A 21,558-nucleotide genomic window follows, 5' to 3' on the forward strand; every position below is an offset into this window, starting at 1 on the left:
CTCAATGGAAGAAGCACTTGTTGTGATTGCGACCTCCACAGGGCACGTTTTCCATTTAACCTCTTACCCCCGGCCTTAACCCAGACCTGTCAAGTTTTGGATTATATAGCTTTATTTGGTGTGTTTTTGTAGATTTTTTATTGCGTTTTTTGTGGCTTTTTGTTGCGTTTCTGTCAAGATTTTGTCACATTTCATCAAGGTTTAGTTTCTCCACAGAAGCAGATCTGCAGTGCCAGTATCCAATCGGTCCACTATGAGCAAAGACAAAGATATGAACTTCAGACTTGAACTTCTCCCTCCAGACTCGAGGTAAGAAATACAAACCAAAAACTAAAACGAGACAGAACTGGGACAAGTATCAGATTGAAACTGTATTGCGTTACACAAGTTTGACAAGCTTCTCAAAGGTACAGCAGACCATTATTAATTCACTCTAAACTCGGTGGAGGCAGGTTTTAACTATGTAAGTCAGGGGTGCCCAAAGTGGGACCCGCGGGCCAAATTTGGCCCGCCGAAACAATTCTGTTGGCCCACCAGAGAGTGACCTACTTTTGTGCTGTTTGGTTAATACTAACTCTCTTCCATTCATTCTCAATGGTAAATATGGATGCAGTACACTTTTTGACCACCAGCGTCAAATTGGTGCTGTTTCACTGCTGTCGCAAAAGTTAAAGGGGCTGGAAGCAAGTTCGCCATTTTATACTCACTACTGCCACCTCAGGCCATATGTGTAACTGCAGCTTCTATATTAAGCTCGTGCATGACGGCAATTCGGGCCGAAGTGACACATTTTTGAGTGACCGTACAGGATTTTAGAGGCAGTTTTGGTGAACAGGTCTGAGCTCATTCTACACATTAGGACATGGCTGGAACATGTAGGGGGAGGAAAATACTTAATTTTAACATTTTTAAACTCCTTATAGTCCCTTTAAGGAAACACTGTTGGTGTCTTGGTGTTTATCAATCACAGAGCGCTGTAGCATCAACTTTCCCAGTTTTCCAACTTTTATTGCAAAGGTTGTTGACGCCAACAACAGTATATGTTAAAAAATGATTTATAAAAGAATTTATGCTGAACTGACACTTTCAAAATAATCTAATGTGGCATTTTCTTTGCGTTAATGAATGAGGTAAAGTTACTGTAGGTGCTGTAGATACAGGTGTTTGTTTTTTTTTGGCACTAAATTGCTACAATTGTTGATTTTGTTTTACTAAAATTAGGCTTTTGCCGTAGTTACCATTTGTTTTAAAATAGCATGTTATTTGCATAGAATCAAATGCAAATGTAGGCTATCGAAAAAATAAAAAGTAAATAAAATAAAGTAACTTTATAATTTGCAGTTATATGTGTTTTTCGCGCTTGACATCGCCGTGTTTGGCCCGCGACTCACAGGCACAGGCTTTTGGAGCTTTAGTGCAATAGTTCTCATTAATACCACTCTGGTTTATTTATCTGAAAATCAGAAAAGTTCTCGCATCAGGGGAGCCAAATCTCTTCTACTTCCTTTGGTTGCATTTTGTTTACTCTGTAGAATCTGGTACTGTATCCATGGTTACTAGGGCGTATCCGTGGATATTAGGGATGGACCAAGATCTCCTGCCACAAGGTCTCGCAAGATGAAAAAGCCACAAGATTTTTTTAGCCTTGAGTAAGTTAAAAGTGCAGATTTTTTTCATCCAATACAGTGGATGGCTTAAAGGTACTTAAAGGGATATTTAGTTAGATCCAGGTTTCATTGTTTTGCACTTTAAAGAATAAAATGATTAATTTAAATTTTGTTCAGTAAAAGGAAATGTTTCATCTTTTTGATTATTATAAAATATGTCAAAATCTCGTCTCTATCTCATGAACCCAATCTCGTGCCTTGTCTCGTGGAATTTGTATCTCGGCCCTCCCCAAGTGGATATGGCTTTGCAGTGGGCTGTTCCAGGGCCAAGCAGGTACTAAAAAACGTGGCAGTTAAGAATAAAGTGGGCTGATGGAAACACTTCAAATGCATTGAGTAGAGTAGGGTGGAAATATTCAGTTCGCTCCAACACTGAGTTTACTCTTTAAATCTGGACTGTAATCTGGCATTTGTTTAATCAGGGTGAAAAAAAACATAATAATTTGCCAACAGAAGCTGGTCATCAGCCTCCATGTCCAACCTGTCCATGAAGAGTAAAGACAAAGATATGAACTTCAGTCTTCAACCCGATCCTTCAGACTCAAGGTAAAAGTAACATAATGCAGCTTAAAGAGGGGGTATTATGCTTTTTTCAGTTACATAGCACCAGTCTATATCACACTACAATGATGACCAAACCTTCTGTTGGTCTGTAAATGCAGTAAATTAGAATAACTGCCTTGTATAAAATTGCTCTCTCAAAATGGCTGTAGTGAATGTCTTGAAATAGGCCTCTGTCTCTTTAAGAACCTCTGAGCCTTTCCGACACGCCCCCTCCACACGCTGTCTGTGGCATCAGTGGGGAGGGGGTTCTGCTGAGGAGCAGTGGTTGGTTACTCGGCTGGTGACGAAAGCTCGGAGGCGTCTCCAGGAGGTGGGGGCGTTCCTAGGAGGACTCAGGCAAAGCTATCCCTAAAATGGCCGCCATCAGAGTTTTTACAGATTACTCAAAAATACGTGAATGTGCCAAGGCAACACTTCAGGCATGTTTTTAATGAGGGAGTGACAGAATACCATGATGTAAAGCTTGAAAAAGTCGATTTTGCATAATACCCCCCCTTTAAAGCTAAAAACTCAAGTGTTCCAGTTTGCACAGCCTCCGGCCCAGGGCCACACTTCAGTCGACCCCACTGCCATTCACTGACAAAATATCACTTAGCCTTGACACAGACAGAATATGCACAGATAAGAAGAGACATTTGACTTCTAACTGGACTTTGACAGAGCAAGCTCACTCTAAGCTCCTCTCACCACCCATACCCTCCTCCCCCCCCTTCCTCTTCAATAAAGAGAAGAAAAAATGGAATGAAAGAAAAGGAAAGAAGACTGTGCAGCTTGTTTTTACTCCACAATTGACTATGTGCATTAACGTTAAAAACGGTCTATCTTCTCAATCATTCACTTTACACAGGGGGGGTTAGGCAGGGCTGTCCACTCTCCCCCATCTTGTTCTCAATCTTCATCGAACCTTTAGCTGCAGCAGTTCGTCAAAATTTGCACATCCAAGGACTACAAACATCCAACTTGCATGATAAAATTTCACTTACAATATCCCTTTTCACACTATTCAAATTTTCTGAGATTTTGAATTTGGGCCCCAGAGGCGAACCTATTGTACATGTTTTAGTGGTAGGGGAAACCAGAGTACCCAGAGGAAACCTATGCAGACACGGGGAGAACACGCACACTCCACACAGAAAGGCCCTGTCCAGGTGGGAAATCGAACCCGGGACCTTCTAGCTGTGGAGCACGAGCGCTAACTGCTGCGCCAAGGCCGTAACACATTTGTAGAGGCATTGATACTATTAAAACGAGAAAACGACAAAACATCCGTTGTTTAGTCCCTCACCGCCTAAGGCAGCACAGTGAGACGCTCTGAGCCGATGACCCGCTTTATACACGTGACCAGATGTTACTGAAAGAAGCTCTGACGCAGTGTTTAGAAACAATCTGCTTCAGGTAGAGCGATACAAGATCCGGAGCGTCACGTTTTTTGGCCATCACTAATTACCAGCCGTTAAAAAAATATATACATAATGAATGTGGCTTATTATTATTCCTAATGAAAGTGTTCAGATCTGTAATGTTCAGATCTGACCGCATCAGCTGCACAGCGAAGGCTGGGCTGTAGGATGCCCTTCCGTGCTGTAACATGGCTTCAGGTGTAAAATAATGATTAAGTCTCTCAACGCTGAAATATTGTGGAGGGACCAATCGACAGCGCTAAAGTCATCAAAAGTCAGTCTCGAGCTGCGCAATTCAACACAGACCCAGCTCTGCCAGTCTCTGAGCGGCTCCGACACCGGTAACACCGAGGCGGTCTGCGTACCTGTAAATGTATCAGTATGTGTTCAATATATGAAAAGCTAGTGGCTTTTAATATAATATATATATAGATATATAGACATAGATATAGATAGAGGATGGAAGTGACTTGTTTAAGCAAATGTAATATTCAAAGAATCATTCGATGCATCTGTGTTTGTGTCCACAGAGAAACAGAGTCAATGCCATACGACAGGCCTCAGAGTCGGGACTTAGTCAAAAGATCTGGTAAGTGGGTCCAAGTCACTGCATAAGGTCAGTCAGTGCAGTGTATGACATTTCAAACACATTAACAGATCTTACCTGGTGTCTGCATCCTCTGTGTCCAGGGGAAGGTCATAAGCTGAGCCTGATCAGCAGATGTGAGAGTGTGACAGAGGGAACTGAAGGATCAGGGGACAGAACTCTTCTGAACAGCATCTACACTGAGCTGTACATCACAGAGGGACTCAGGCAAGAGGCCAGAGTACTACATGAGGAGAGGTTCCTGGAGGAACTGCCCAAGAAGAACATCGAGGAGAAGGCCATCAGGTGCCAGGACATCTTTAAACCTCTGCCCCCTGAGCAGCAGCAGGGGGTTTTACAGCAGCAGGGCTCAATCAAAGCTGTGCTAACTGTGGGCGTGGCTGGAGTGGGGAAGACCTTCTCAGTCCTGAAGTTCTGTCTGGACTGGGCCCAGGGCTCAGAGAACCAGGAGCTGCAGCTGGTGGTGCCACTGTCCTTCAGAGAGCTCAACCTGGTCAGAGGGAGGGACTACAGTCTGATGGAGCTGATCCAAGCGTTCCATCCAGCACTCACTTCACAGGTCACACACATTTACCTCCAGATTTTTTAGTCTCTAAATTTCATTTCTTTGAACTTCCATAAATATTATCTACTTTTGAAATTATTATTCCTCTTTAAGCTGTGATTTATAATCCTGGCACTGTTGTCTCATAAAAAAGGTTCGATCACCGATTGTTTGAGGCCTTTCTATGTAGTATTTACACCAGGTGTACCAGTTTCCCCATCACAAAAATGTATGCTAGGTTTAATAGGTTCCCCTCTAGGTCAGAGATTCTGAAATCTCAGTGGGACTGTCCTGATTAGATAAAGGTCAAATGAAATTCTTTATTCTATTTTATTCTTAGCAGGTATAAAATACTTTGCAAGTAGAGTTCTTTTGACACCTCTTCCATGTCTCTGACCCACAGACGCTCCCAGCTCACACTCTGTCCGTCTGTAAACCCCTGTTCATATTCGACGGCCTTGACGAGAGTAGACTGTCTCTGGACTTCAACTGTGAGCGGATCTCTGATGTCACACAGAGCTCAGAGGTCGGAGTACTGTTGGTGAACCTCATCAAAGGCACTATGCTTCCTCAAGCCCTTATATGGATCACCTCCCGCCCAGCGGCAGCCAATCAGATTCCAGCCCAGTGCGTGCATAGGGTCACGGAAGTCAGGGGCTTCATCACTGACCGACATAAGGAGGAGTACTTCAGGAAGAGGTTCTCTGATGAAGAGCAGCTTCAAACAGTCCTGTCCCACATTAAGAACAACCGCAGCCTCCACAACATGTGTGAGATCCCAGTCTTTTGCTGGATCACCTATACAGTCCTGGAGCATGTGTTGAGAACCCATCAGAGCGGACCACTGCCCCAGACACTCACAGAAATGTACGCCAGCTTCCTGTTGGTGCAGACGGAAAGGAAGAAGAAGTACAAACCGCTGTTGAATGAGGGGAAGAGGAAGTTTGAAAAAGGACATGATGATGGTTCAGTGAAGAAAACTTTGAGGAAGTCCCATGATCAGGAAGTTTGTCCAGAGGAGAATCCGAGCCTAGAGGAGCAGGTGGAGAGTGAACAGATGTTGACAGAGATGGTTCAGGAGATCAGCCTTGAGACACTGTGGCTGAAAGACGCAGATACGGAGCTCCTTCTAAAGCTGGGGAGACTGGCCTTTGAGCACCTACAGACAGGAAACATCATGTTCTACCAAGAAGACCTGGAGCAGGTAGGTCTGGACCTGAGCGAGGCCTCGGTCTACTCTGGACTCTGCACTGAGATCTTCAAACGAGAGAGTGTCTTCAACCAGTCAGTCTACTGCTTCATCCACCTGAGCGTGCAGGAGTTTCTGGCAGCAGTTTACCTGCACCACTGCTTCAGCCACAACACTGATGTAGTTAAGATGTTTCTTGGAGTCACAAGCAAAAAGACCATCTCAAAATTAAGTCCAAACGAGTTTCTTAAACAAACTCTTGAAAAGTCCCTGCAGAGTCCAAACGGCCACCTAGACCTGTTTGTGCGGTTCCTTCATGGCCTCAGCCTGGAGTCCAACCACAGACTTTTAGGAGCTCTGCTGAGTCCAATGGACCAATCAGAAATCACACAAGTCATTAAAAACCTTAAAGAGATGAACTCAGAGAAAGTCTCTCCTGACAGAAGCATCAACATCTTCCACTGTCTGATGGAGTTGAAGGACCAGTCTGTTCACCAGCAGATCCAGGACTTCCTGAAGTCTGGAGGTGGATCTAAAGAGAGACTGTCTGAGATCCAGTGCTCGGCTCTGGCCCACATGCTGCTGATTTCAGAGCAGGTCCTGGAGGAGCTTGATCTAGAGAAGTACAACACGTCTTCTGAGGGTAAACAAAGACTGGTCCCGGCGGTGAGGAACTGCCGTAAGGCTCGGTCAGTCCCCAGTTACAAACAGCAAACCTTTAGCTGGACTAATCTAACAAACTTAAACATCTGTCCACAGGTTTGTTAATTGTAGACTCTCAGAGCTGCAGTGTGAAGTGGTGGCCTCAGCACTGAGGTCCAGCCCCTCCCATCTCAGAGAGTTGGACCTGAATGGAAATGACCTGAGTGACTTAGCAGTGTCCTCACTGTGTACTGGACTGAAGAGTCCTCACTGTCAACTCTCTTCTTTCAGGTCAGTGCTGTCTCTGAGGACATCAGTTAGTCTGGATTAGGGCTGATTCTCTGTTCTCTGACGAACTAAAATAAAATGTCACTGCTGTACTTGAAATTTGCTGTTGCAAAAATTGGATTTTATCCATTGTGAGACTAATCAGATGTCCTTCATTTGTGGACCCCCACGGACCCCTCAGGTTGCAGTAAGCGCGTATCATTTCTATAAAGCCATGTCTTCATTTCAACATCTTTATAGCAGTGTTTTTACATTGGAATTTCATAAAACAAGCAGTGTTTTGCAGCTTTTATGGTGCCCAATAACCCATATCTTAGACTGGTTCCTCTGTGCATGAGTTTGCGTTACCTCTACCTCTATCCACTGTCTACCCTGACAGTCTGCATGCTGCTCCTCTGAGAAAGAGGGAGATAGAGAGAGCATGAGGGAATGATTAAAACCAACGTATTTTTTACTGACAACCCCAAACCTTGTAGATTTGCATCTTTTTGCTAGATTTAGGCATCTTTCAAGGATTTTCTTGGGACGGAATTAAAGACCTATCATATTTATATATTTATTAATTTTAATGGTTGCGGGGCGGCTTGTAAAAGTAGAAGCAGTGTTGAGGGCCAGGTTAGACTTCTAGACAAGGCAGGCTGAAAAAAAACAAGACAATCCATCACTGACTTACAGACAAGTAATGTTGTGTAACCTAACTGGAGTTGTCTATGGACATTAAAAATATAATCTATCTTTTATTCAGACTGGAGTGGTGTGGTTTGTCAAAGAACAGCTGTTCTACTCTGGCCTTAGCTCTGAAGTCCTCACATCTCACACTCCTAGATCTGAGTCATAATGAAAACCTGTCAGATTCAGGAGTGGCTCGTCTGTGTGGATTTCTGCAGAGCCCGAAGTGTCAACTGGAGACTCTCAGGTAATTTCACTGTCTCTGATGTATTCCAGGTTTAAAAAAAACAATTCCGTTACCTTTAGGCCTGTCCCAATAATTAATAAGTATGTTCCAAATTATTATGCAATTTGTATTCCATAAAGGTCAATGTCATAAAGGTAAAAAATATGTTTTTCAATGAAACTCATGGATGGTATTGTGTCTCAGTCAGGGCTCTTTGAATCACTAACAACAATCACAGACGCTTGTGATTATGAGTTGTCAAGTAAGCCCAGTTGAGGGAAAAACTACTGAAAAAACACTATTAAGCAGACCACCATTTTCAAGCAATATGGGAAAGAAAAAGGATCTCTCTTCTGATGAAAAGAGTGAAATAGTCGAATGCCTTGGACTAGGTATGAAAACCTTCGATATGTCACGAAAGATTAAGCGTAATCATTGAACTGTTAAGAGATTTGTGGCTGATTCAGAGCACACACGGGTTTGTGCAGATAAATGCACAATGAGGACGGTTTCTGCAGACGAATACATCAGCTTAAGAGAACAGCTGCTACAAAGCAGGTGAAGCTACTGGTGATGTAGCTTCAAATTGATGTCCGGGAGACCCCAGAGGGGTGAAATGAAAAACGGTGTAAACTGAGAAAAAAGGAGGCTTATCGTTGAACTTATTATCTTATCTGGGACTGGACAATTCCATTATTGGCCTTTAAACTTTGACAAAACAGGCTGTTGTTTATTGCAATAACAGTATTTTTAACAGAGTTTTATTTATCTATAAACCCTAAAAGAGTTTACTGTTGATTTTAATCACATCATTTTCTCTTTACTCAGATTGGAGCACTGTGGTTTGTCAAAGATCAGCTGTTTGTGTCTGGCCTCAGCTCTGAAGTCCAACCCCTCCCATCTCAGACACCTGGATTTGGGCTCGAACAGACTGACTGACTCAGGAGTGTCTCATTTGTGTGATTTTCTGAAAAATCCAGACTGTCGACTAGGATCTCTTGGGTCAGTTCACTTTCTGGAACTAAACTCATGTTTAACCATTTTCACTGTCATGCATAACAACTATAACTAAAATTCTAAGTTCATAAAAAGTTATACAAAATGAATGAATTACTTTCTTTTAATTTCTTTTTCAATTTAATGTAATTGTTATTTTTATATGACACAAAGCATTTTTTTTTTTAAAGTAGGTACAGATGTACAGTTCAGTTTGGTGTCTTCCGCTACAGAAGTCTAAAATATAACTACTTTTTTATTCAGATTGGCTGAATGTGGTTTGTCAGAGATCGACTGTTTGGCCTCAGCTCTGAAGTCCAACCCCTCACAGCTCACACATCTGTGCCTGAGTGGGAACAGACTGACAGACTCAGGAGTGTCTCATCTGTGTGGTTTTCTCCAAAGATCAGAGTGTCAGCTGGGGACTCTCAGGTCAGTTCACTGTCTCTGACTGTGTGAGTTATGTGTGAACTCTGAAGTTTTTGTAATTCTTCTTGATTTGGTGGGATAATGTTAACATGCATCTTGAATGTAACTGTGGTAACTAAGTTTTTGTGAAATGGGTCATTTGCACTTTAAACATTTTTAATGTCATGCAAAGTAATTTTTTAAATATTTAATTTTCAATATGTGGGGGGGGGGGCACGATTGCGCAGCACTAGTTCTTAATCTCAGTGGGACTTTCCTGGTTAAATAAAGGTAAAATAAAAACAAAAAGGTAAGGGTGGTGCAGAAATAATTACCATAATACATGTTAAAATTGTTCTGTATGTTTTATCTATGTATACACACTATAATGTCAATCAAATTATTGATTCTTTATTTAGATTGAGGAGCTGTAATTTGTCAGAGATCTGCTTTTCCTCTCTGGCCTTGGCTCTGAAGTCCAACCCATCACATCTCACACACCTGGATCTGAGCTTTAACAAAGCCATAGCTGATTCAGGAGTGCCTCATTTATGTGAATTTCTGAAGAGCCCAGAATGTCGCCTGGAGACTCTCAGGTCAGTTCGATGTCTCTAAAAATGTTAGGTTTAAGTTTTCAGACTCAGGACCAGGTCGTATAGAGCTCAACAGTCCCACCTTACCTCCGGCCACGTGTCTGGATCCGACATAAAATTTCCTATTTATTTTTAGCATCCATTTCCCAAAAAATTAGTATTAAAGGAACAGGCCACTTTTTTTTCATACGGAGATATGTTCTTACCTGAGCTTAGAGTTGATGCGTACTTGTTTGGTGCTATAGGAATACATTGGGAGAGGCCAAATGCTAACAACATCTTTGTTTTTTATATTATATTATTATTGGCTTACAACCAAAACAAAACTTTCTCGAAGCTGGAATCATGTCCGAGAAGACAGCGCGCAGGATCTATCAGCCTCAGAGACCGAGCCTGAAGTCTGGACATGTTTTGGGTATTTTAAGAAAGCTGAAGAACTGTTGATAGAGACAGTTTTCCTGTTTGCGGAACGTGCAGGAAAAAGTGTCTCTAAAGCAGCAATACTTCGAACCTCTGACTCTCCTGCGTGACCGTCTTCACAGCTCTATAGCAGTAAGCTAACGTTAGCGTTTTAGCTGAAATGCTGATGTGGGACTTTGGGTTGAGGGAGAATGTAACGAGTCGCCCCATAGTGCGGCTGCAGCGCCACCGCCAGCATAAGCCGTGTCCGGATACCTCCGCATAATGGCACAATGCGTTACGGGGCTCCCGGTGGCAGATTGCAATAGATTCACTCTTGCCGCAGTTTTATGAATTTAACAATGATCACTGTCTGATGGCATTTTCCCAAATATGTAAAGCGAAAGCTCACTGGAAGGAAACAAACTAAGGACAATTTTCCTGATATAGACGGTTTATCTTGTTCAAAAATATTCTTCTTCGTTTCTGGCGCTATAAATAGTACATGTAATAACCTCGAAACGATCAACAACACATCATTTTAGTTCCTTTACTTTGATGTGAAAAGGCTTTGTCTCTATTTTTTTATATAATAAGCACTGTTTAACTTTTTTGAAACTATTTCAGTATGTGTAGGACTATCAATGCTTTCTGAACATATTAACACACATTAAAAAAAATACCGCGATAACACCGAAAACCGTGATAATTTTGGTCACAATAACCGTGAGGTAACATTTTCATACCGTGACAGCCCTAGTAAGAACATATCTCATGTATGTAAAAACAGTGGCCTATTCCTTTAAGAGTTTAAAAGCATTACACCGGCTAATCGGCTCTATGCTAACTACTGACCATTGTGTGGATATTTTACAAATAAGAAAATATTCAATACTTGAAAATACGACAAAATTATTTTATAGCTTTTCAGTTTATAACGTTTTAGACAAATCTTCAATTCAATCTTGTGTGTTTTATGTCCATGAGTTGGCACATAGTTGATTAGCCGGCGTTGTGCTATTAACATTTTTCCAAACGATGAATGGGATATTTTACGTTGGATTCAGACAGATAATCTTTGATCTCTAAACCCAATTTGTATTATAATTAGTATATAATTCATGAAACCCTTTCAACGCCACCCCTGGACATCTACAGTGCCATGAAAAAGCATTTGCTCCCTTCCAGATTTCTTACATTTGTTTATATTTATCACACTTACATGTCTCCCATCATCAAGCACGTTTTTATATCACTCAAGGACATTCCCAGTGAATACAAAATACAGTTTCCGAATGATTATCACATTTATTAAGGGAAAGAAAAATCCAAACCTCTCTGGCCCTGTGTGAAAATATAAATGCCCCCTCTGTGATTATCTGTGAATAACCAGATTTTTGAAGCTGAGTTAAGTTTCATTGGCCACTCCCAAGCCTGGTTACCACCAAGTTTGTTGAATCAAGAACATATCACATTTAGACCTAGACATATAAAGTAGGCTACAAAATCTGATAAGAAAACCTATAATGCCATGAAATGACTCCAAGAGTGCAACAACGACTCATCCAGGAGGTCACAGAAGAACCCAGAACAACATCTGAAGAGCTGCAGCCTGGGCTCAGTCAAAGTCAGTGTTCATGACTCAACTCTAAGATAAAAACTCATCACCAGTTATCGCAAACACTAGACTTCAGTTATTGATGTAAAGGGCGGGATAACCAGGGGGCATTAACTTTTTCACACAGGGCCAGAGAGGTTTGGATTATAGTGATGGTCGGTCGCGAACGAGTCTGTACAAAGAGCCGGCTTTTTTTAAAATGTTTGTTTGTTTATTATGCTACACATGCACCGCTCTGCGCTACACTCGCCTCAGAGAAATAATAAAGAGAGAGTGAGAAGGGGAAAGAGCTAGAGAATGTGGTCGGGGAGAGGGAGAAAGGCGAGGAACAAATATGCTCTTTACACAAAATCAAGATCTCTACAAGCTTAAAAAATAGTCAGTCCTTCTCTAGCTTTTGGTCACTTTTTATTTGAGACAAATCTGCCTCATGTTTTCGGTTTGATGGTTAGATAGAGTTACGCTGGGTTTGTGGAGTGAAAAGTAAACAACGCGACCGTACGTCGAAATGTCGGCCTTTTCCTCATGTGAGACCACTACAAAAGCAAAAAAAAAAGGACAGTCCTGCTAAAGTTTTGACTTCAGTGATGTCTGGAGTCTGTATTCCTCTCTCAGCGCGAGGTGCTGCAGCTCAGGAACAGGAGGAGGGCGGAGCTGACACAGGCAGCAGAGGGACTGGGGGGAAACACTAGGGATTTTGAGTGTAAATAGAATAGTACATACTAAAATAATAATACCAGTTTTTAAAGTGTGGGCGCAGACCACTATAAGCCATATAAAAGCAATGAAAAACTGTACTGAAACAAATTACTAATACTAACAGCTCATTTAACCAAATCAAAATCTCTACTAAATTTGTCTGAAATTGATTATGTAAAAATATGAAGAGCCATTTGGGAGCCAATAGAGCCGGCTCTTTTTGTTTTTTTTTCTTTCCCTTAACCTCTTACCACCCGCCAAAACCAAATCCATTCTCTCCTCTATACCATTGTTGTCACTTTTTTATTACTTTTTTGCTGCTCTTCTGTCACTTTTTTGCTGGATTTTTGTCTTTTTTCTGCTGAATTTTTGTCTTTCATTTTTTCTGCTGGATTTTTGTCTTTTTTTCTGATGGATTTTTTTCTCTTTTTTTTTTTTGCTGGATTTTTGTCTTTTTTCTGCTGGATTTTTGTCTTTTTTTGCTGGATTTTTGTCAGTTTTTTTGCTGGATTTTTGTCAGTTTTTCTGCTGGATTTTTGTCAGTTTTTACTGGATTTTTGTCTTTTTTTTTTACTGGATTTTTGTCTTTTTTCTGCTGGATTTTTGTCAGTTTTTCTGTATTTTGTTCATTTTTTCTGCTGGATTTTTGTCATTTTTTACTGGATTTTTGTCTTTTTTTTTTACTGGATTTTTGTCTTTTTTCTGCTGGATTTTTGTCCGTTTTTCTGTATTTTGTTCATTTTTTCTGCTGGATTTTTGTCATTTTTTGCTGGATTATTGTCACTTTTTTACTGGATTTTTGTCTTTTATCTGCTGGATTTTTGTCACTTTTTTACTGGATTTTTGTTATTTTTTTCTGCTGGATTTTTGACATTTTTTCGGCTGGATTTTTGTCACTCTTTTGCTGGATTTTTATCTTTTTTTTTGCTGGATTTTTGTCACTTTTTTGTTGAGTTTTTGTCATTTTTGTCGCTTCTTTTGGTCACTGTTTCGCTTTTTTTGTTGCGTTTACATCCTCATTTTCTTCTTGTTTTTTGAAGAAGCTTTTAGATTTGGAGAATTTGGAGAAAACATGTTCAGGTGGGAGTTCAGAGGTTAATAAATGTGATGATCATTCAAACTGCATTTTTTATTCAGTGGGAATGTCCTTGTGTCATATAAAAATTGTCTTGATGATCAGAAACATGTAAGTGTGATAAATATAAACAAATGTAACAAATCAGGAAGGGGGCAAATACTTTTTCACAGCACTACAGCTGTGAATTATCTTTTGATGTTTATTTCTTACCTTATACATTGAAGTACACTTAGTTTGACACACTTACCTTAAACAGTTTATATAGTAGTAATATTCAATGCGGAGGTGGCTCTTGTGTACAGTTGTGAGTGTTATGAGCTCTGGAGAAACAAACAGGATCAATAACATGACCCAATGAACTGCATTATGTCCCTTCTAAATGTGAAGCTCAAACTGACTAATGTTTCTTCTGTTTAGTTTAAAAGCATGTGGTTTGTCTGGCTCCAGCCGTGAGTCTTTGGTCTCCGCTCAGAAGGCTCATCCTTCACTGGCTCTGGATCTACGGAAGAACAACGTGACGCCTGCGAGATTAAGCTGAGAAACGTCTAAAGACCAGGCCACAGACAGCAAACACAACGGTAAGACAGATTGTGCTTTACCATGACTCTAATGACAGTATTTGTCACTTTGGTGATAAAAACGGTGGGAACACATGATGTCAATACAACTATAAAATATGCTTTTAATGATGTGTATGTTTTTGACTTCCAGAGCCCTCGCGGTGCAGAGATAAGAGATAGCACCACTCCTCAAAGTGAACCCAAGATGCTGCAGTTGTTTTTGTTGTAACTTTGTTAATACGGTTCTGACTCCAGAGAAGATGGACATTGCAATAAAAAACCTTGAACAAATATAGCCTGACGTTTGAGACTGTGTCATGAACAAAGTTTTGCTTCAGTCCTTATACAAAGAGTCTGTGATCTCCTTCTATAGCTGTTATTTTCACATTTATAAGGTTACTGAGAGGTTTATTGAGCGGAAGGTCCACTCAAATGAAGCCTAGGCGTTAATTCAACCTGGGAGACGATTTTCAGCATCACATACCTCCAGCCAATGATCGCTTCCGAGAGGGCCACACCTCTACCTTAGCCATCAGCGTAAGAGCCGCACCTCCATAGCAGCCAATCATTGCCCTCGGTCCCGCTTTTAAGCCCCAGCAATCATGGTTCGTTCACTTCCCAGCTGCGCTACGACCTGCCTCCACCCCATCTCCGCCTCTTCCATCCACGGCTTCTACCTGCTGCAGCTTCACGGGTCTTCCATATCACCACCAGTGTCCAGGCTCCGGGGGAAGACATCCCTAACTCCAAGCTGTTCATCCATACTGACTTTCATACATCGATGTTACTGCCGGGGTCTGATCGCCCAAACTAATATACATGTCAATAAATCTTAATCTTAATCTAATCGCTGCTTTTGTCTGTTTGAGTCTATCCAGGTTGAAATTGCTGCTGTTGAAGTTTCTGTTTCTGTTTAGACTTAAAAATGTGCATCAATTTTGTGATTTTTTTCCCCCAATCAATAAAGCTTTCTATTCTATTTAGATCCCCCACACTCTGTAGTGAAAAAAATCCACCGATCACCACAAAAACATGGCACTAGACGAACAAAAGCATCCAGTAAAACAACGTGGCACAGAAACCACAAATGCAGCTCACAGAAAAATGCACAAAAAAAGCAGCTGTACCGAGAGAGAGGGAGGTTGCGAACATAAAGGTGAAAAGAAGGGACATTCAGCGGTGGATGAACTGTCGGCGAGCGCACACTGGCAGACAATAAAAGAAGTTTTAATTAATGTCAGGTTACATGGCTTCAGTTGCTGTCTGCATTTTTCAGCACACAAAAAGTATATTTGTCCTTGGCAACCATGTCGAACCCTGAAACTGTAGGTCAAGGGCACATTAATCATCTCTGCTCCGAAGTCCAAAAAAAGTAAAACGAATTAAAAAGTACACAGTGACAATTGCAATCAAAAGAACCACCAAAATATCCTGCTGAACTTGTGTTGAAGTCTCGTGCAAACATTCGGGCCTTCAAAAGATATACAGTATATAATGAAAGACTGAGCTGTTTTAACGCTCAAGATAAGATAAGATAAGATAAGATGATACTTTATTGATCTCACAGATGGAGAAATTGCATTCGATGAGAGAGCATCCGGCAGCAGCACCCATTCAGTGCGCACCACTCTTTTTCCACTCTTTTTTTTTTTCTTTGGTGAAAGATGGTTGTGTCGCGGCCGCCATCTTCACTGTTTTGGTCACAGGAGGAGCACTGGTTGATGGGAAATCCATAGACGATGACCACGGCGGTGGAGCTCTTGCGCTTGGCCACGATGTTCTTGGCCACACAGGTGTAGTTGGCCGTGTGGGACAGACGCGCCTGCTTGATGATCAGGTTGTGTCCACGGTGATGTAGAAGTTCCTGTCCTCGGCCGGGTCGATGATCTCGTTGTCCTTCAGCCACTCCACCCGCATGACCTTGGAGGATGGAGAAACTGTAGCTGCCCTCTGTCTCCTCTGATCATCTGAAACGGTGCACCGCCTCCTGGGCTTGTCCCCGTCTCAGAGCGTGGTGTCCTGCACTGGTCAGCTCCACCTCGTCCTTCCTCTTCCTCCTGCACAGCTCCCTCCACAGTCTATCACCATCTCCTCGTTGGTCCCTTTTGTTGTTTCCTGTAGCTCCTCTTGTGACGCCTCCTCCGTGCTGCAGGTGTGGGGGCTCTTGGTGCCTCTTCACTGTTCAGTGTCTCAGAAGAAGATGTTTGTAGATCTCAAATGGGTTTAGCTGATAAGCTAGCAGTTTGTTTCCCTTCAAAAAGCTGCTTTCTTCAGGATCATTTTGGACTCTCAAAGTAAACAAATCCACCAAACCTCCACAAAAACACGGTAAAGACGTACAAAAGTATCCAGAAAAACAACGTGGTTCGCTGAAAAAGGCAAACAATTCACTGAAAAAGGCAAACAATTCAGCTGCACCAGGAGAGAGGGAGGTCACTTCCTGTTTTCACGTCACCATGGCGACGTAAAGGAAGACTGTTCCAAAGTCAGGGCAAAAGCCCCTTGTTTCCATCCAAGATCTCAGGACATCTATCATCATTTGGTTTGCCGACTTTGATCTACTTGGAACATGGATAGACAGAAGCTCAGTGACAGGTAAGACGGAGCCATCCAACTCAAACATTTAAAAACCCTCAATAGGACCTTAAACTGGATCCTGTAGCTCATTGGGAGCCAGTGCAAAGAGGCCAGATCAAGAGTCATGTGCACATCCAGCGTTTTGGACCAGGCGATGGATGGAGGCCTGGTCTAATCCGTATGTAGTATAAAGCAGGGGTCTCGAGCTCATTTGGAGCAGGGGCCAAAAATGCAAACCCAGTATGATTGTGTTTCTAAGAGCTGAATGTAACAAATACATTTCTCCATTGTAAGATCAATAAATCTTATCTTATGATTTAGCAACGTTTTATTGTTTTCTATATACCTTAAAATAGACTGTCCATTACCTATCTCCACATTTTGAAGGTTCCAGAGGTTTCCAGTCAAACAACCATTTTCTGTGCTTCTAAATTTGAAATTACAGACCCAGACAATTAGTGGTTTTGTAATTAATCTAATTTTGGTTCAGGTAAATGGGTTCAGGGCATCAATGAATGATCGTTCAGGAGTCAGGTTCTAAGCACTATTCGTCATTTTATGTTCTATTGTTTATTTTTATGTTGGAATGACAATACTAGCTTCTGAAATCCCAAAAGATATATTATAATTTATTTTTCATTTGAGTTCCTTTAAAAGTAATTTGAATAGTTTTGTCTCAAATCTGTTTCCATAGTCCCGCTCCTTCGTGTCGCCGACTTTTAAAGTCCATTTGAAAGAACACACAAAATGGAGGGAAAGGGCAAAGGCGAAGGGCAAAGGGGGGAAATTGAAATTGGGCCATATTCTGGCCTATAGCTAAAACTGCAGGTGGTGAAACTGTGTTTGTGGCATCATAAATAGACAACACAATTTTAGTTTTGATTCATTTAATAAGGTTGATAATGTCCCACATCGAGTGCAAACACGGAAAAACTAGGATGCTAGTTTGTAGTGGAGGTCCCTTAAACAAGGACAAACCCAGGAGGCGGTGCACCGTATCAGGGGAGCAATGAAGGCAGCCTACCATGTTTCCTTTACCTGCGGGTTGGCCAACACAATTTTGTTTTTAGTTTAGTTAATTTTGTTTTTATATTTTGTGATCTATTGCAGGGGTTTATATCCTCTGGCCTATTTTCTAGCCTCCTATTTTATTTTGATAAATAATATTGAGATCAAAAAGTTGTTAAGAACACCACAAATACAGACTCCCAGAAAGCTGTGTTCATGTTTTTGGAGAATGTGGTGCTTGACTTTGGGCCATGCAGTTTGACTCAGCCAACCACAACAGTGAACTCACATGACGTTGCACAAAGGGGGAGGAGTTTGTTATGATCCAGGGGAAGGCTGAAGCATAGAGCGTTTGAGGTGAGTGCTTTTGTCGTCCAGTTTTTATGATTTATGATGTCTTTATAACTGGAGTTCTGTCCTGTGCTGGAGTTATCCAGCACAGGACAGAACCCAGGAAGTATATTGCAAAAAATGCACATGAGCAAACTAAAGAGCAGAAATTCCACATGAGAGTGAAATATACAGTAATGGGTGTGCAGCAATAAGTGAAATATGACATCATACAATAGTGTGAGAGGCAGATATGTATGCTTAAATGTACATAAAAAGTCCATTCCAAGGTGTGACATGCTTAAAGAGCAGCATAATATCTTTCTATTCATCCTTTTCCTTCAGAGTAGGTTGCTCAGTCATGCAACCTACAGCAGACATGGCACAAGACGAAGACATGGATTTTCAGAGAAACAGAAACTTATGCAAAGGAGAGCCTCAAGGGGGCAGCGCTGATCCAGATCTCAGTGGGACCAAGTGAGCTCAGTCATTTCCTTCATATTAATCTAACGTTGAACCACTTAACCCCCGCCTAAACTGAGCGCATTTTCTCCAGTTCAGCATTACCCAAATCTAAAAGGCCTATTAGCCAGAGTCAGGAGCTTTTTCGCCACATTTGTGTAACTTTTTTGTTGCTTTTTTGAAACTTTTTTTGGCTTCTTTTCTAGTGTTTTTTTGATTCGTTTTCATCCTTGTTTATGTTGCTATTTTGGTGATTTTTTTCAAGAAGCTTTTAGGGATTGTGCTCAGTTTGGGTGGGGGTTAAGACATTTTTTAACATTCTAAAAATGTTTTCCTGTTCAGACATGAAGCCTCGGTTTCTGGTCTGTCCGTAAAGAGTAAAGACGAACATATGAACTTCAGCCTGGAACCTGCTCCTCCAGACACAAGGTAAGTAAAAGGGAAATATGCAGCAAAAGCCAAGTTAAAAAATAAAACTGCACAGAACATGCAGCCACAGCCAACATTAAGAAGATAAGACGTAATACTGAGAGTCTGAGAAAAGCCAGGACTAAGTCAAGAGTCAAGACTACAGACTTTTCACCAAACTAACAAACTAAGATACAAGAGATACAATTATCAGTGTAATACGGGTTGTGCAATAAGAGTCCGATAACATGGGTTGGGCAATAGGGGTCAGTGTAATGCGGGTCAATGTAATAAAGAATGGCGCAATATGGGTCAGTGCAATATCAGGTCTGTCAGGGCATGTGCATTATTGAGGTTTGTGCAATACAGTCGATGCATTTACTATTTTCTATATTCTCCTCTGTTGTCCACTCTAGTTATTGTTATTTGTTTTAACATGATGTGATCACTGTTCTCATTCCTGTCTCTCTGTACATAGTCTGTATATAGTGTCTCTGTATGTTTTTACTAACTCGTGTGTAACATCAACCTGCCAGGGGGTCTGCAGATTGAAATTAGCCTAAGGCTATAATCTGGCATATTTACATTTGTAAAAATGTTCATTAATATGTATTGTCCCTCCTTTTCAAATAAATACATAAAATAATAAAATAAATAAAGAGTTGTAACTAAACATAAACTTCTTTAAGTTCTGTTTCCAGCAACCACAGTCCACATTAAAAAAAATAATGAAAACCATGAAAAAGAAAAAAACAACAATAATTATTATCACCATCAGTGTCATAACTACACATAGTAGAAAACTGAAACATTTCTTGTGTGTTTCACACCTTTTCTTTCGGATTTCAAATAAGTAAGTTGAAGTGTAAAAAGCCCCATAAAAAGTGACTCCTTGAGCGACCCAATACCTGCAGTCCACCCACGGGGCCCGCAGATTCTGTCGGGTATAGGCTACCACATCTTCGGGTGCGGGTGGGTCAGGTTAGAAGGTGCACTTTTTTTTTTGTCCTTACATTGTTGGCTTATAACAAAAAGTGCATTTCTTGCCACACAAAGTCGGCTGTGTTTTGTTGAATGTTCAGTTAGGGTAGACGCATCATTAGCATGTTTTGTTTAGATGCCGCCTAGCCTATCACTTTTGTATGACTTTGATGTCCGCTCCGCGCGACATGCACATGTGGCGAAAATAAGGGAGCAGCAAGAAGCAAGGTAAAATTCAAATAACAAGGCGACAGCTTCTTACCAACCTGAGGAGAGCAACTTCTTCTGGTAAAGGCTGCTCCACTTTAGTCCAAACTCCGTTTAGTTTGACAGAATGAGTTATCCATAACGTGGTAAAACTTAAGCCTCAGGAAAGTTTCAGTTCCTTGTTTCCTGATAAATCCATAAACGATTTCAAAGGTTCCTCAGCAGCGCAGTGGCAAAACAAAACATCAGGTGCTAATTCTCCACAGTAAACTCGCTGTCATGTGACACGCTCCCGTTTGAGTGACAGCCAGCTGCAGAGCGGCTCATGCTGCGGCTTTTTAATGTGTGTGGGTTAAGGTCGGGTCGGCAAACGGAGACTAATGTTTTCGGGTCGGGTGGGTCAGGTTTGATTTTACATCCGATCGGGTTGGCGTGGGTCAGAAAAAAAGGTGTCCTGCCCATCTCCAGTTACTTGCATACTCGTGAATGCTTGTAACGTAAAATCTTTGTTTCTCCACAGAAGCAGATCTACAGCCTCAGTGTCCAATCTGTCCATGAAGAGTAAAGATAAAGATATGAACTTCAGTCATGAACCCATTCCTCAAGACTCAAGGTAAAAGACAAAAACATTACTATAATATTAAGAGTCTGCCAAGAGACAAGGCATGAAACAAAAACACAAAATCAGGAAAAAAAAGCTGTTACAAATCCTGTGTAATATGTTGTATATTAAGGTGGGGAAAAAAATCTCTAAAATCTATGATGTATCTTCTCCACAGAAGCAGATCTACAGCCTCAGTGTCCAATCTGTCCATGATGAGTAAAGATAAAGATATGAACTTCAGTCATGAACCCATTCCTCAAGACTCAAGGTAAAAGACAAAAACATTACTATAATATTAAGAGTCTGCCAAGAGACAAGGCATGAAACAAAAACACAAAATCAGGAAAAAAAAGCTGTTACAAATCCTGTGTAATATGTTGTATATTAAGGTGGGGAAAAAAATCTCTAAAATCTATGATGTATCTTCTCCATAGAAGCAGATCTGCAGCGTTAATGTCCAATCTGTCCATTAAGAGCAAAGACAAAGATATGAACTTCAGACTTGTACCGACTCCTCCAGACTCAAGGTAAGAAATACAAACCATTGCACCATATTGTCTGTTGAGACCGATGCCAATCTTCCATCCTATTCCTATGAAGGATTAGCAGTGGTACGCACATGGCAATAAATGTTTTATGTTTCTGTAGTTGAATTATGTATTTGTGTGAGACAATACTAATCTTGCATGGAATAATAATGGGAGAAACAATGGCTTCCCATAAAGAAGGAAATTGCGAACTGGTGTACCCCAGTGTTTAAAGGAATAGGCCACCGTTTTTCCATGCGGAGATATGTTCTTACCTTATCTTAGATGAGTTGATGCGTACCTGTCT

The 21,558-nt window shown here is 41.2% G+C and overlaps 3 protein-coding genes across 9 annotated transcripts in view; 2 read left to right on the forward strand and 1 right to left on the reverse strand.

The window, feature by feature from the left end:
- Positions 1 to 21,558, reverse strand: part of LOC306971638 (tetratricopeptide repeat protein 16-like) — a 76,097-nt gene that overhangs the window by 25,809 nt on the left and 28,730 nt on the right. The window lies entirely within an intron of this gene.
- Positions 1 to 21,558, forward strand: part of LOC306970960 (NACHT, LRR and PYD domains-containing protein 3-like) — a 41,404-nt gene that overhangs the window by 6,942 nt on the left and 12,904 nt on the right. For 2 of the 6 annotated variants that reach the window (XM_079567058.1, XM_079567059.1), the window contains exons 6-7: positions 2,121 to 2,213; positions 4,162 to 4,220. In XM_079567058.1, coding sequence (XP_079423184.1) covers positions 2,121 to 2,213; positions 4,162 to 4,220 — 152 coding nt within the window. Of the gene's footprint in view, positions 1 to 220; positions 310 to 2,120; positions 2,214 to 4,161; positions 4,221 to 18,439; positions 18,540 to 18,866; positions 18,954 to 20,640; positions 20,734 to 20,903; positions 20,993 to 21,558 lie in introns of those variants that run through there. The other 4 variants (XM_079567062.1, XM_079567061.1, XM_079567060.1 and 1 more) reach the window with 4 other exon arrangements.
- Positions 4,620 to 14,387, forward strand: LOC306971277 (NACHT, LRR and PYD domains-containing protein 3-like). The gene is made up of 9 exons (XM_079567504.1): positions 4,620 to 4,797; positions 5,186 to 6,660; positions 6,731 to 6,904; positions 7,647 to 7,817; positions 8,625 to 8,798; positions 9,057 to 9,224; positions 9,620 to 9,796; positions 14,005 to 14,165; positions 14,299 to 14,387. Exons 1-8 carry the CDS (start codon positions 4,756 to 4,758, stop codon positions 14,123 to 14,125), a joined length of 2,502 nt encoding a protein of 833 aa, XP_079423630.1. The 5' UTR covers positions 4,620 to 4,755; the 3' UTR covers positions 14,126 to 14,165; positions 14,299 to 14,387.

Source organism: Gobius niger, assembly GCF_951799975.1.
Source record: "Gobius niger genome assembly, chromosome: 1".
Taxonomy (NCBI): Eukaryota; Metazoa; Chordata; class Actinopteri; order Gobiiformes; family Gobiidae; genus Gobius; species Gobius niger.

What these genes read in the sequence shown, in the direction of transcription:
- LOC306971277 (XM_079567504.1), top strand. Translation starts at nt 4,756, where the DNA reads ATGGAGCTGATCCAAGCGTTCCATCCAGCACTCACTTCACAG. An exon ending in TGTCGACTAGGATCTCTTGG is followed by an intron (nt 8,799 to 9,056) that starts GTCAGTTCACTT and finishes TTTTTTATTCAG; the next exon opens with ATTGGCTGAATGTGGTTTGT. An exon ending in TGTCGCCTGGAGACTCTCAG is followed by an intron (nt 9,797 to 14,004) that starts GTCAGTTCGATG and finishes TCTTCTGTTTAG; the next exon opens with TTTAAAAGCATGTGGTTTGT.